This window comes from Solanum dulcamara, chromosome 10, assembly GCF_947179165.1.
Source record: "Solanum dulcamara chromosome 10, daSolDulc1.2, whole genome shotgun sequence".
Taxonomy (NCBI): domain Eukaryota; kingdom Viridiplantae; phylum Streptophyta; class Magnoliopsida; order Solanales; family Solanaceae; genus Solanum; species Solanum dulcamara.
In genome coordinates this window covers 72,473,348-72,489,512 of record NC_077246.1, presented here as the reverse complement: position 1 = coordinate 72,489,512, position 16,165 = coordinate 72,473,348, and the positions used below count along the sequence as shown (strand labels likewise).

At 33.3% G+C, this 16,165-nt stretch overlaps 1 protein-coding gene across 1 annotated transcript in view; it reads left to right on the top strand.

The window, feature by feature from the left end:
- The window catches only part of LOC129870067 (peptidyl-prolyl cis-trans isomerase FKBP16-3, chloroplastic), a 33,982-nt gene extending 23,272 nt beyond the window's left edge, over positions 1-10,710 (top strand). Inside the window, exons 3-7 of the mRNA XM_055944651.1 lie at positions 8,501-8,584; positions 8,987-9,036; positions 9,407-9,455; positions 9,586-9,660; positions 10,459-10,710. Coding sequence (XP_055800626.1) covers positions 8,501-8,584; positions 8,987-9,036; positions 9,407-9,455; positions 9,586-9,660; positions 10,459-10,578 — 378 coding nt within the window. The 3' untranslated portion in view covers positions 10,579-10,710. The remainder of the gene's footprint in view (positions 1-8,500; positions 8,585-8,986; positions 9,037-9,406; positions 9,456-9,585; positions 9,661-10,458) is intronic.
- The last annotated feature ends 5,455 nt before the right edge of the window (positions 10,711-16,165 follow it).

Below are 16,165 nucleotides of genomic sequence, written 5' to 3'. Positions count from 1 at the left end.
GACAGTAAAAATTTGAGGATTCTGCTAGAAAGATTGAACAAGAAAAAAAAGAATTCAATAGCCTTTGTTCAAATTCTATATTGTATTGAAAAATTCACAAAATATTTATAAATATGAATCCAACTATTAGTATATATTAATTTAAAATCGTCATAAAAAATTATAAACTTAAAATCATGAATCTGCCTCCATCGGTCAAAGTTGAAGCAATATGCCTTTTTTTTCAAACTTGTCTTAGACTGCATGACCTCCCGTTGACTTAGATTTGGACCATATATAATCCAACCTTTTTAATATTATATTTTTTTTAATAATTTAAGTTTTACTCTTCTCTATCAATTTCCTTACCCCTTTGTTTACGCAATTCCTCAATGTGATGACATTTCAATAATGTGTAATACCCCCACAAAATTGTGGAAATCACAACCATTTAACTTTATTAATACATTTGTAAAAAAAAAATATTTCATTTTTTGTAATGAGGAAATAAATAAATTAAATTATAGTCAGACAAATATAATACAAATGTAATGACATGTTTAAATATCTTTCTTATAAATCTATTTACTTATCATTATTTGAGTTTTTTATTCTTATTTCATTTTGTTTTCATTTTTTAGTATAAAAATATGAGAAATAGAAAAAAAGGAAGTGTGAATGGAAAAGGAGAAAAAGTAAAAAAAAAATATTCTTTTTGCATCTACCTATATTGTAATTTATTTTTGCATTTGTAAAAAATAAATTGTATAAGAAAATGAGTGAAAAAGTTGTAACAACATTTTATAGACTATTCAATTACTGGCGACACAAATTCAGAATTTACCTTTAAAATTTCTAATCAATATTGAATACATTATATTTTTAAAATTATAGGTTCATGTTCACTATTTATTACAATCAGTAAAATTTCACACATAAATTTTGTATTCACCCAATAACAAAAGGTCAAACAACACGCTTTTTTCTAAATTTATCTTAGACTGTGGAGACTGACCATAATATATATATATATATATATATATATATATATATCCACATATTTTTATATTTATTTCTTAATAATGCACGTAATTGACTAACCATATAATATAAATATATTTATTTTTTCTTTCTTAATAATGCAAGTTGACTGACTACTCTTAAATCAATTTTCTTGCCCCTAAACTTACGCAAACACAAGAGACTCTCACCTGTCTTTTCTTGTTTTTGTCTTTATAAAGTTGGCTACTATGAGATTATATTGCAATAAAATTTGTCGAAATCATCAATTTCTTCTCAAATTAATTAGTCAAACACAAATTGATACTCTTCATAAGTACAATTATAGACGGAATTCTTACCTTTAAACAAAAATAACTTAACTTTAAATATTTCATTTTGGTTATAATAAGTAACTTTTAATAGTTTGTTGCTTACTAAAAGAGAATTCTCAATTCCCATTTATTTAATAAACAGGGAGCTGAAAGAGAATTTTTCATCATATAGTTGCACCATGTTAGCTGCCTTAACATTTGGAAAACATAAAATAATATTCTTAAACTCTCATCATAAATAATGAAATGGCATTAAGATTGTAGAAATAATGGTGACTTTTAGACTCTTTATTACTATATTTTACGGAAGTGATGAGCTTATTGATGAAAACAAAAAGATAAATAAGGTTGTTGGGATATAATATACGTTTTGTATGTTAATATTTAATGAGACGTTTAGTGTGAGGTATAAGGTGTAATAATCTTAGCGATAAAATTTATACTGTGTTTGGTTGAAGGTATTAGACAGTGTTGGAATTATATATCCCACAAGTTATACCTTAGTGATGGGGTAAAAATTTATTGCGATTGCTGGCAGGATGTTGATGTTGAACCCCATTTTCAGTATCATTCAAAGTTTAAGGTTAATATACACTCGCGATTATCAATTACTAAAGATGCAAGTGCAAGTAAATCTTCTTGAATGGTTTTCTACAAAATCAAGGACACGTAGAAGTTAGCATCTCTTTCAGTGGTGTTCATTCTGAGGTCCCGAGCTTGTTTTGGTCTTTTGTAACTCATAGTTAGTTTGATTGCGACTTTTTAAATTTTGGGTCAAGGAGACCTCGAATACAAATTCTGGTGGTTCCATTGAGTCTGGAATGTCGAAATTAGTATAGTAGCATATCAAGTTTGTGTTCTTGAGATTCCGAACGAATTCCAAGGGTTTATTATGGGATTTGATCTTAGTGAGTTGTTATGTTTTAGCTGATGTCTGGTGCCTGGGTCGTTTGTGCTTTGCGATCGCCTAGGCCTAGTTGCGATCGTGAAGGGTTAGTTCAGTCAGTCATCGCGATCACGTGGCCTTCACCGCAATTGTGACGGTCAATTAATGAGCTGACCCAATTTCCTTCTTCGCGATCGCAAAGAGCAATGTCTATGTAGACCTAAAATTTCCCAAAAGTCTAGATTTTATCCCGTTTCCACCATTTTTGAATCCTAGAAGCTCGGTAGTAGCGATTTTGAAGAGGCTAATAGAGAAATTTGGTGTGGGTAAGTGTTTTTGACTTCAATCTTTCAATACCAAGTAAATTTTATGTGATCTTCACTTCGAATTCATGATTTTAGAGCTTTAAAATGTGGGTGTTTCACCAAGAACATTTGATTCTTTAAATTGGTGTTTGAGGACTGATTTCAACTCCAAATTCAAATTGATTTTTCAGCATTAGTTTCTAAATACTCCAAGGATCATTTTCATATAAAAAATTTTAGATTTGGTTGTCGTTTTCGAAATCGAGTTTTTGGGTCGGTTTCGACCCTAATTTCAAAAAATATGATTTTGATGTCGTTAGCTCCGTAATTTGATTGAAAAATTATATTTTATTAGATTCTTACAAATTGGAGCGTCGACGGAAGGGAAATATTCAAGTTCTAGAGTAGTTTAGTGCGATATAGAGGCAAGTGAAACTCTAAATCTTAGAAATACGCCTCAGTAGTTTGGTCCCTGGCGCGGCGCGCCACTAAAAGGTGTGCAGGGTTTTTCAAGTCAATTTCCAGAACCCAGAAAATATTGGCCTTGGCGCTGTAAGGGCGCAACGCGCCACTATCGCGCCAAGAATGTGCCTCAGTAGTTTAGTCCTTGGCGCGATGCGCCACTAACCGATGTGCAGGTTTTTAGGCGTAATCGGCCTGGAGCTGCAATGGCGCGACGCGCCACTATCGCGCCAGGTGCATTTTTGCCTATTTTTTAGAACTTTTGGAAAGGGGCAATTTGGGAATTGTCCCAAATTATATATGTATTACCCTAGACTATTTTGGGATCATATTTTCATCCCCCACTCTCTCTCTAGAAAAGCCCTAGGAGTTCCCCTCTCTCTCTCTCTCTCTCTTCTTCTTCTTCTTCTCAATTTCCAACAAGAAGAATTCCAAGAGCTTCAAGATTTGAGTCCTCCATTGGAGACCCAACATCAAGGTTTTCTTCAAGTCTTCACTAAGGTATGTAAGGCTATCCAAAATATGGGTTGAGTCTACCCATGTGCCCTACTCTTGCTTTGAGGTTAGATGTTCATGAAAATGGAATTTCTTGGTATGGTTTATGTTAGTATGAGCTTTGTCTCCTATTTATTTGGCTCCATATGTGTTAATGTTGTTGAGCTAAGAAGTTCTTAAAATGGGCCTTTATGTGAGTATGAGTTGATGAAGATGAGTTGTTAAATATGTTTTATTGATCTTCTTAATTATGTAGATTATGATAAAAGATGTTATTTTCTTAAAAATGTTGCCTTTTATAAAGTGTCGATTTAAAGTCTTGAAGTTGTGATGAGTCTCAAAGATTTCTCAAGTGGATGGAGGAAATGATTGGTTATGTCTATATGTTGCTATAATCGTGCAATTGAATTTCTTTGGAAAAACATGATTGAGATTGATCGGATGGTATGATTGAAAGAGATTTGATAATGATAGAGTTGATGAGTTGACAAGGTTGTAATGAGACTTGTCGATATGATTTGATTGAGTTGATTGGATGGAGTTTTATGAGCATTGAGTCTTGGGAGGAGTATCGAGCACCGAATTGGGTAAGAGTAAAGTCCATACTCGAACCAATAACTACGTTGCCAACCGTAGGAGGGGATTGAACCGTTAAAGTTGGATGTTTCCCCAAAATGTTTGTCCTGACATTATAGGACTTGGTTAGATTGGATCCATGATTGGTTGATTCGTTCATACCCTAGCAAGGTATGAATGGACGCGGCAACAACGTTGGTTTGTTGTACTTTCACTGGCTCATAAGTGATGGTTGTCGCATAAGAGAAACTCTCAAATAGGTCTTGATAGTACTCTGAGTCGTATTGAGTTGACATGTATATGATTTGGTCCCGTCTAAATTATATTCTTCTTTAGACTTACGACACCTGACTGAGTTGTTATTTCTCTTGAGTTGAGAGTCCGAGTTAATTTGATTCTTCCTTGATATTCATTTCATTCGGCCATTTTACATACTCGTACATTCCATATACTGATGCCATTTGGCCTGCATCGTTTCATGATGCAGAGATAGGTACTAAAGATCATCAACCGGCGCACCGTTGAAGATACACACTCACTCTCAGCTAGCGGTGAGTCCTCCTAGTTCCAGAGGATGTTAACCCCTTTTGTATAGTTTTGATGCCATTTACCTTGTTTTAATTATTGGTAGCCATGGGCGTGTCATGGACTCCTTCTAGACGGTAGATAGAGGCTTCATAGACCGGAGCGTAGAAATGTTGGATTGTTCTTTTGGGTAACCCTTGTAAAACTTTTTATCGAGTTGATGGTTGTTTGGCATTTGGCCCTAATTCATGAACAGTATTTTATTAATTGAGTTTTCTGCTAAGAGAATGTGATTGAATGAATGTGTGACTGGACCAGGTGGTTCGCTCGGAGGTCAGAAATGGCCTTCGAGTGATGGCCACGCCTAGGGTACCCTCCCGGGATGAGACAACATGTCTCAGTAGTTTGGTCCCTGGCGCGCTGCGCCACTATAAGATGTGCATGTTTTAGGCATAATCGGCCTGGCGCTGCAATGGCGCGATGCGCCACTATCGCGCTAGGAGAACTTTTGCCTAATTTTCAGAACTTTTGAGAAGGGAAAATTTGGTAATTGTCCCAAATTATATATGTATCATCCTTGAACATTTTGGGAACATATTTTCAGCCCCTCTCTCTCTCTAAAAGCCCTAATATTTTTCCTCTCTTCTTCTCCAAATCCTTCTCCAACAAAGGGTGTCTTCAAGAGTTTCAAGGATTCAAGATCTTCAAGTCATGTCTTTGGTTTTTGATGGGATATTCTTCATTTCCAGGTATGTAAGGCTAACCTAAAATATGGATTGAGTTCTTCCATATGCCCATAGATGTGTTGGTTAGGAGTTGTGAAAGAGTTGAACCTTCTAGGAAGGTTTTCTTGAAAGTTTTCCCTAAACTATGGAATGTTTTTAGATACTATTGGTTGATTGATGATTTTAATGACTTGAGTTACTAAATAGTTAATTTTCATATTATTGACGACAAATGTATCTTTGTATATAGATTTATAGGTATTGACGATATTATTGAGTTGAGTTTTGTTGAGAGTATGGATTCATGTTTCATTCACATGAACCCAAGATGAGATTTCTTGTCATAAATGTCTTGAGGTTGAGATGGATAGTTGTGTGCATATATGTATTGATTGAAATGAAAGGAATGAATAGGATAGTTAAGAATGTCCCTTTGCTTCTATAATTTGAACATAAGACTAAAATGAAGATTGTGGAGTAGATGTTTGACAATGATGTGATGATAATATTTGATGGTGATGTGAATGGTGGTGTTCTGATGATGGTGTGAGTGATGATGTGAATGATGATTATTTAATATGTGTAGAATGATTGATGAAGAGGTATGTTGATGAGAATGTTATGTGATAAAGTGGATTGGAGTCTAATGTGATTATGTGATATGTGAATTGCATAAATTGAGTTGATTGGAGTCTTATGAATATTTTGGAAAACAAATGATCTTTTGAGGAGGAGTTTTAAATAAATGATTTGTAAGCATTTTTGCATAAACTATTTATACACTATTTTTGAAGTTTAAGAAATAATTAGTTTCATCTATGATTTAAAAAGAGTTTAAGCATGAGTTGGGTTTGAGGAGTCTTTTAATTATTTTTGAACACGAGTATTTTGATTATAAATGAGTTGAGCATTTTTACTTTAAAAATGTCGATTTTGAGATTGAGTTGAGGTTGCATAAATTTTAAAGGAAGAGTTTTATGATTTGAGATGAGTCGATTTGAAAGAAGGTCCAATGAGGCCAAATTTGAGTTGAGTTTTGAAAAGAGTCCAATGAGACTAAATGAGTATTTTGAGTATCTTACTCACCTGATATATATGAGCATATTGAGTCTTGAGAGGAGTATCGAGCTCCGAATTGGGTAAGAGTAAGTCCATACTCGAACCCAATAACTACGTCGCCAAACGTAGGAGGGGATTGAACCGTTAAAGTCGGATGCTTCCCCAAAATGTTTGTCCTCGCATTATAGGACTTGGTTGGATTGGATTCATGATTGGTTGATTCGTCCATACCCTGGCAAGGTATGAACGGACGTGGCAACAACATCGGCTTGTTGTACTATCACTCGCTCATATGGTGATGGTTGTCGGTTAGAGAAACTCCCAATTGAATAGATTGTGCTTAATATGATTGGTTTGAATGTGATTGTAGATGATTGAGTTGAATCGTAAAACATTGCATAATTTAATTTGCATAGTTATTGAGTTGAGTCCTTTGAGTTGATTGTTGAGTTGACTTTATATGATCTGATTAGGTGATGTGTGATGGATTGGATTATATGATATGTGATTGGATAGTGTACGATGGAAGGGTATATGATTGGATTGGATCGGATCGTATATGACTGGATTGAATCGATTGTATATGATTGGATTGAATCGGATGATATACGATTTGATTGAACTGTATTGTGTATGATTGGATTGAATTGTCTGATGTGTGATTGGTCTTTGTCTAAAAAAATGTATTCTTACTTTAGACTTATGACGCCTTATTTGCATCTCTCTTATCTTTCTGATTTGAGATATTTGGACCGATGATATTCTTCCTTGAGGTATGTTTCATTCTGTCATATTACATACTCGTACATTCCACGTACTGACGTCCATTTGGACCTGCATCATTTTATGATGCAGAGACAGGTTTAAGAGATCGTCAATAGAAGCACCATTGAGGATCTATACACACTCAGCGTATTGGTGAGTCCTTCCCTACATCCGGAGGACACCGCTTGTATCATTCTTGCATCGAGTTAGCCCTTTTCATTTTGATTTGAGGTAGCCATGAACATGTCATTGGCACCAATTAGATAGTAGTGATAGAGGCTTCATAGACTAGATAGTGATGGGTCGATTGAGTATTTCGTTCCTTGAATTATTCTTGTCAAACTATTTTTAAATGACAAATATTAGAGTTGACTTGTTGGCCCATGGCCTTTATTCTTTGAGTTAGACTGATGTTTTGAGTTGTCCACCGAATATTCTCTTTAATTTTTTTGTCTTCCGCTGATTGAATGAATGAACGGATGTGTGATCAGGCTATGTGATTCGCTTGGGAGCCAGAAATGGTTTCTGAGTGCCAGTTACGTCTAGGGTACCCTCCCGGGGCGTGACAGGTAGGAGATTATGTGCCTTCTCCAAAGACTTCTAAAATAGATACTCACAAACATTTAGGTTACATATTATCCCATTCTGTCTTAGGTCACAGATTCATCCCATTTTTTTACTTGCAAATGGCAAGTGTAACTGTGTAAGTCCACACTTCCAAACCCAGTATATGTTCCTGCTGAACGATTTATTTTACCTTCTTTAAAGGGGATCAATAGAGCTCCCACTTACCCTCCAGCGTGCTCGAACCCTTAACCACTTGAGCAAGCCTCACTTGTCCCTATTGAATTTTTTTCTATGTTTCCCAAAAAAGCTTAATATTATATGGTGAATTCTTAACACTCTATTTACATTTTGTGATTTGAAATCCATTTAGTTGGACATACAATTGCTATAAGGATGCATACATTTGCTAAAGTGGATGTTCCAACTTCTATGGTCTGAAGCTTCTTGCAACAATGAAGTTGCAATTTAGCATGAATATGAGTGCCGTTTTATTCAGGTAGTCTTTTTCAGACACTTAGCTAACTAATGATAACAAGAACCAAATTGGTCTAACAATTGAACTGAAATAGCTTCATTATTATCATCTTTCTCGGAGATATTTCATGTTGGTATCTACTATAAAACTCATTATTTACTTGAAATAATATAATCATAGTTTACATATGAAGTTTAATAGAATATCCGTCAACTTAGGATGCTGTGTCTGATTGCTGAAGGATACATATAGTCAAAGGTTACGTGATGCAAAAGTTTCACAAACATATCATTTATCATAGGAAACCTGAGAACCGCACTAATAGTAGAACTTTTTCATAAATGAAGGCTCCTATGGTAACAACTGAGTCAGGCTTGCAGTATAAGGACATCAAAGTTGGTCGAGGCCCTAGTCCCCCTGTTGGTTTCCAGGTATGTATCCTGATTTCTGATACTTTGTTCTTATGTAAAAGTGAAGGACGAAGTATAGTGCAATGAACTTTCTTGTTCACCAAACTAGCTGGTTGCCTTACCCATTTGATAATTAATGGTAAAATTTTATGCTGCTTCATCTTCTCAAAACATGTAGTGTGTTTTATCGCGAATAACTTGAATGGAATTAAGAAGTAAAGGACATACAAAAAATTGAGAAAAGAGTAGTCTATTCAAAGTAATGCATCATTTTTAAGGTGTAAGAAAAGATATCTGGCTCCTTAAACATATTTTGAATTATCACATGGAAGAAAAGATGTCTAACTCCATCCGTGTAAGTTCTATTCAAAATTTTATTCTGTTCATTATTTTGATCAGTCAAATTTCATTTCATGATGACAGGTCGCTGCAAATTATGTTGCGATGGTTCCCTCGGGACAAATTTTTGACAGGTCATTACATGGATCATACTCTGATTAGTTGCTGATTATTTTAAAAATTATATAAAAGCTTTTGACCTTTTTTGATCATTTGGAAATTGCATCCACTGAAGCATATGAATGATATTCTCTTTGCAATATTTTTGTTATAATTTCCTCTTTAAGTTCGGTCATTGTTTTGGACATGAGGGAAAAGTTCAGAAGTTAATTCTTTTTGTTTTCTAAAAATGCTCATACATATAACCTTATAAAAAGTCTGATTCCCCTTTCCTTCAAAACACGCATGGATTCATTATTCTGCATTTAGGATAAATGACGTTTAATTCACTGTTTCTTCAAAAGTCTTAACTCTTGCAAGATCTCTTGATTTATGAATTTACAGCTCCCTGGAGAAAGGTCGACCTTACATTTTCCGTGTAGGCGCTGACCAGGTAAACTTTTGTACACGTTCATGAAAATTTGTGGTTTCATGATTTCAGTAACAGTAATAGCAGGTGAAGAATTAGTTTTCATAGTTTGGTTAGTTCATACATGACTAACTAATTTCAATGGCTAGAGTAGGTAATCAAAGGACTTGATGAAGGGATCCTGAGCATGAAAGTTGGAGGACTACGTCGACTCTATGTACCTGGATCTGTAAGTTCTCTGCCTTTTGAATTTCTCGTTCTACAGATGCAAGGCAAATGAAAAAAGATAGCAATCAAAACATTAATTAGGGGTAAATGCTTCTTTGTAGGATTCACATGTTTAGATATAGCCCCTTTTAAGGGTCGTTTGGTAGAATGTAGTAGAAAAAATAATACATTTATTAGCTGTGGTATTGTTTAATTCTTTGTTTGGTAGGATTTTCACCCTATGTAGTATAGGGTGTATAACTAATACATAGCAAATCATGATATTAGCAAGACAAGAGTTGTCAATACATGGATAAACAAGGTTACTGCCCTTAATACATTAAACCAAACACTTGATAAGAAATAATATCAGCGTAACTGATATCAACATTACTAATACACCCTCTTCAGTACTATTCCTATACACTCTACCAAATGACGCCTTAGTTTCTTGTTCGCGAAAAGAAAGAAAAATGATATCTCTAGTTGCTTACACAGATAAGAAGCTACCTGCAAGGCTACAATCTTTAAAAGCCTCTAGTTTTCTCAAACTTTATCCTCCTAATTTGTTCTGCTTGATGAGAAATTATTCAAAATAATGTCCTCGAGGATGGCCAAATACTTTTCTACAGATGTTCCTTCAAGTTTGGGGGGGGGGGGGGGGGGGGGCGCATGAACTTTTCATATATGCAATAGCTTACATTCTATCTGTTTTACGCTCACACTTTACTGCATTCTTGACAATTGACTTGAAATAGTCCAAGATTAATGCAGATCTTTTATCAGACTTAAGTCTCTTACACATATTTCTGTTGAATAGTTGGCGTTTCCAAAAGGCCTGACATCGGCTCCTGGAAGGCCAAGAGTGGCTCCTAACAGCCCCGTGGTATTCGATGTGAGTTTGGAGTTCATACCAGGCCTTGAATCCGACGAAGAGTGATAATTTCTCTTTTTTTTCTTGTATTGTTTTCCCCTTGCCATGTATCTATAAAGATGAGGAAAGGCTCATGTAATTACTATCATTATTCCTACTGCATTTCTCTATTATATGTTCATTTCTTTGCTGTATACAGTCCAGTTTTGCTACTGTATTTTAGTTCTTGTATGTGCTCATAAAGCATACATGTCCATGAATATAGACATGACAAAGAAATGTTAAAGATCACCCCCCCCCCCTCTTATTTTGTTTCTTCTATTTGAAATACTCTCTCCATGGTGTTGCCGTTTTACTCAAATGGTTAAGAATATCTAAAAGGGGAGCCTTGACGTAATTGGTAAAGTTGTTGTTATGTTACCAGGAGGTCACGGGTTCAAGCTGTGGAAACAATCTCTTACATAAATGTAGGGTAAGACTGTGTACAATGGACTTTTGTGGTCGAATCTTTTCCTGGATCCTGTGCATAGTGAAAGTTTAGTACACCAAGCTACGGAAGTAGTTAAGAATTTCGAGCTAAAACACACATGGCCTTTAAAATGCATCTATAGGACATTTGAATTTTCAATGATTTATCTCATCATTATTTATCTAGGTCCTAGGATGACCTAATGATCATGGCAAAGCACAATCGTGATAATACCTTATGACGATGATTCATTGTTTACTTATTTACTGGTATTTAGAGGCTGCAACTGTTGCTTTTTTGGCTTCTGATTATGCTGTAACAGGAGAAACCCTTCTTTGAGGCGCATTATGTGGTCATCACTTGAGAGGCTCCGATCAGGAAGTTGGGAGACAACTCTTTGTTGGCTTGCCAAATGGGACAACTTTTGCTCCCTAACCATATTTCACGATAGCTCTAAATCCAGACTATTCATATACACTCCAATTCTAACTCGTAATATGACATTTGCGAGATTACTTGCTCAAATAATTAAGTTGAGCATAATTTTCAGATTATGTAATAAAGACAATTCGTCCTAATAATGCTGGTGAGTTTACATCTCAGGCATTTAATGATTATTGTATGTCCACAAGGATAACAATTGAACATCCGATTGCTCATGTTCATACTCAAAATAGATCTGGCGGAATCAACTATTTGAATTGGTACAAAACTATCCTTCATTCACCTTTCGGCTCCAAATACCCCTGACGTCAATCTTTTGGCTCAAAAATACCTTCGATATTAACCATTTGACTCATATTAACCCTTATTTTTAACAACTCCCTTAACGTAAAATCATTAAATATTTATTTATTATGTTGCCTAATCTGATTCGTCCAAATTTAAACAATTCTCAAATAAATAACAAAAATCATATATAATTCATATTTTGACTTAATACGCTTGAAAATAATATTCAAAAAATTATTAATTTCATGATATCTTTCTATTGACCTATTTTAGATTAACACCCAATTCATAATTGGGGATCCATCTAAAATCCACAAAAAAATATTATTATATTTTATTAACATAAAATTTTCTACACAAAAAAATATTATTATATTTTATTAACATAAAATTTTCTATTAATTATCTAATTGTCTTGTTCATTCCTTCTTTTTATTCTTTTTAATCTATTATTCTTAATTAGGATATGAGAAACTCAAGTTTGAAATGAACCTAGATGTTCATATTCTTTTAATTTATATTATTATCATGGTGGGGTAAAGGTGGGTATAGGAAAAAAGATTATTTTTTATTTGTTTATTTTAAATTTTGGGTACACACAAAAGAAAAGATGCTATTAAATTATTTTTTATTGAACTAATTACTTCTATATGAATGTCCTCGTTATTTTCTTCCTTTTTTCTCCTTTATTTTGTCATAAGTCAAAAATAATAATTTAAAATTGTGGATAAGATTCCAAGAAAAAAAAAGTGGAAGGGAGAGGAAGTGAGAGTAGGAATGTGATTTTACTATTCAAACGATAAGGACCTAAAATATCCTTAAACTATGAGATTTGGTACAATATTGCCTTCACATCCACCTAATGAGTGTAGGCCGTTAAAATAAGGGTATTTTTAAACCAAAATATTAACGTCAGGGGTATTTGAGGGCCAAAAGATAGACAGAGGGCAATTTTGTACCAATTCAAATAGTTGAAGGGCATTTTAGGCCCTTCTTCGTTAATTAAATGCATCCAATTAATTGTTAGACCAATGCTTATGAGAACAAAACTTCTCATTTCATTATGGGGTCATGCTATTTTGCATGCAACAAGTCTTGTGCGAATCAGACCCATAAATTATCATAAAGTCTCCCCATTACAATTGGCTTTTGGTCAAGAGCTGAACATTTCTCATCTTAAAATATTTAGATGTGCGGTATGTGTTCCAATTGCTCCACCACAACGTACAAAGATGGGTCCCCAAAGAAGGTTAGGGATATATGTTGGGTATGAATCTCGTTCTATCATAAAATATTTGGAACCTATGACTAGAGATTTATTTATTGCATGATTTGTTGATTGTCACTTTGATGAATCATTATACTCAACATTAGAGGGAGAAAATAAGCAGCTTAAAAAGGAAATAGATTGGAATCCATTATCACTATCTCATTTAGACCCTCATATAAATAAATGTGAACTGGAAGTTCAAAAGATAATCTATTTGCAAAATATTGCAAATCAATTGTCAGATGCATTTACTAACCTATCAATAGTTACTAAATCTCATATCCAGCTGTTAATGCTCCAATTCGAGTTGATGTCCCAGTAGGACAATTCATTAATGTAAATGAGTCTAAACCGCGCTTAAAACGTGGTAGACCGATCGGTTCCAAAGATAAATATCCTCGAAAAAGAAAAAGAACAAACAATCCAGATGATCATGATATGGAAGAACCTGCTCAAGAAGAGCGAGGAAACATAACAACTGATAAAATCTTGGAAGAGGTTGAGGCGCCTGAAAATAATGAAGAAATTTTCAATAAATTATGTCTCACCAGGAAAAATATAGAACCGAAATAATGTAATTGTCAACAATAGTTTTGCTTATAATGTTGCTATTGAAATAATGAGCTCGAATTCAACCTAACTCAACATGACTCACTTGAAATTTCTTCAAAGTTTCAAAATTTTAACATCCTTTAACGGTAGAATCTTTTCCACAACTCCAAATCACTTGAAGTTTTGAACATAGACTCAAAAAAAATACTAGGGAGCAAGGAGTTAGTGTCAAAAACAACAACAAAAACACGAATCAAAGCAGATTTTTAAAATTTTGGGACTGATTTCTTGTTATTTTGGAATGTTTTTTCTAATACGGGTGGATTTTTTTGATTCCATAAATGATTTTAGAATTTTGCCTTTAAAAAAAATTAATGACTGGCCGAAATATAATTGGCCACGTATAAAAAATAATTTTACAAAATTAGAATTAAAAAATAATGGCATGGATGAGCAAACCTTTTAACGAATGATACAAAAACAAATTTTTTTCTCAAAATTCGATAATACATTTAAGTTTTTTTTCTTTTTTAAAATGCAAGTAATTGACTAATCATATAATATAAATATACTTTTTCCTTTCTTTCATTCTTTCTTTGTCAATCAATTCACCTGTCTTCTTTGTGCTTTAACGTGATGGCATAAAAGTTTGTGGAAATCACAACCATTCACCTTTATTGGTCCGTTCAAAAAAGTTTAACAACCAATTTATCTTTACCTAAAAATTACACATAAATAATTTAAAAATTATTTCTACTAATTTATGAAAACATTTTAATATCTTTTCTTGAAACATACATGTTTTAACAACTCATATTAATTTCAGCAAATAATCTGTACTATATTAAAAATATAAAGATTCTTAAAATATTAATTGAACTTTTTGTTCTTCATTAAAAAAATTTATTTTAAATAAAATTGTCTTTTTACTATTTTCTATAAATTATTAATTAATTATTGAGTAAGGATGAAATTTCTAATGAAAAAAGGAAAAAAGAGAACACGTACATTATTATTTGAGATAGAAGTCTTAGTCTCCTAAACTTAAAAAAATATTTCTAACAACGTTATTATATGCCTTTCTGGCAATGTTAGAAAATTACTTAAGGTGGAAAAATCTCCTAAAATTAGTTGGACTGTAAGATAACTTTTTAAAAAGTTACCTTTAAATTTTTTTGTAATTAATAATATAACGTACACATAATAATTTATTTTTATATATATTTATTATTAATTAACGCGATATATACGTGCAAAGCACGTACGCTTGGCTAATTTTAAAAAAGGGCATATTAATTTTAGTTTAATTATACACTTCTTTAGTTATTGTCAAATATAGTATTTGTTTTAGTAGTATAGAAATACTATTTCGGTGATTCTTATACTCCGGGTAGTCACAAAACGCTCCGGTGAAGAGAAAGGGCTAGGAGTTCAATAGTGTTCCAATTCTGAGTAAAACTTCGGATTTCAGGTATGTAAGGCTATTCATATCATTTGATTGAGTTCGTCCATGCGCCCAATATTTAAATTTTATCGTAATTGAGTTATAGTTGAGTTTTACCCAAATCTTAAATTCTAAATGAATTAATTCTTCTTCTATTGAGTTAGATATATTTATGCATTGAGATTATTATTATTTTTATCTCTCATATTATTGAAATTATTGTTCGTGACTACTTTTCCATGAACCCTAATTGATTTGATGTTCATGAATATTTTTACACGTGTTTTGAGTAAAGATGTTGGCTTTTAATATTCATTGACAAAAAAAATAATTTGAATTAATACTATATATGTATTTTATTGAGCTTTGTAAGAGCAAAATAATTGAGTTTAAATGAATTTGATTCTTTGGATTAAATGATGTTTTGAGCAAGATGTTTTGATGAGATGTAAATGATGTTTTTGAAGTATAATGATTGATGAAGAGGTAATGAGATGAGTTTGATGATTTAAATTAAAGTCCAATGAGACTAAATGATGAGGTTAATATGAGCATATATTTTGGGATTAATATTGAGCACCAAGTTGGATAAGAGTTTAATTGACTCAAACCCCAGAGCTATATAGCCAGCGTAAGATGGAGGCTATGCCTCTTAAGTCCCAAAAAGAGGATTTTGATGATTGGATCCAAGATGGTGATGTCCTTTACCCTTGCAAGGTATTAGATAGACGTGACAACGACATCCTTCGTTGTATCATCACTAGCTCATAAGTGATGGTTGTCAGTTAGAGAAACTCCCAACTGAGTAAGCATTGCTTATTAGTATTTTTAAATTTGCATTACATATTAATATTGAGATGATGTTGAGTTTTGAGTTGAGTCTTCCTGAGAGGAGTTTCTTGATATCTATCCTTACTTTCATGCCATTTTACATACTCGTACATTCCACATACTGACGTCATTCGACCTGTATCGTTTTATGATGCAGATACAAGTGTTAGAGATCCTCAACAGGTGCATTGTTGAAGATCATTATTTTTCCTCTATTTCGTGAGTCCTTCTTGTATTCGGAGAAACTCTTTATCCTTTAATTATTATTGAGTATTATCTTTCTTTTGAGGTAGCCATGAACATGTCATTGACAACATCTGATAGTGTTAGAGGCTTCGTAGACAGAGTTTGATGA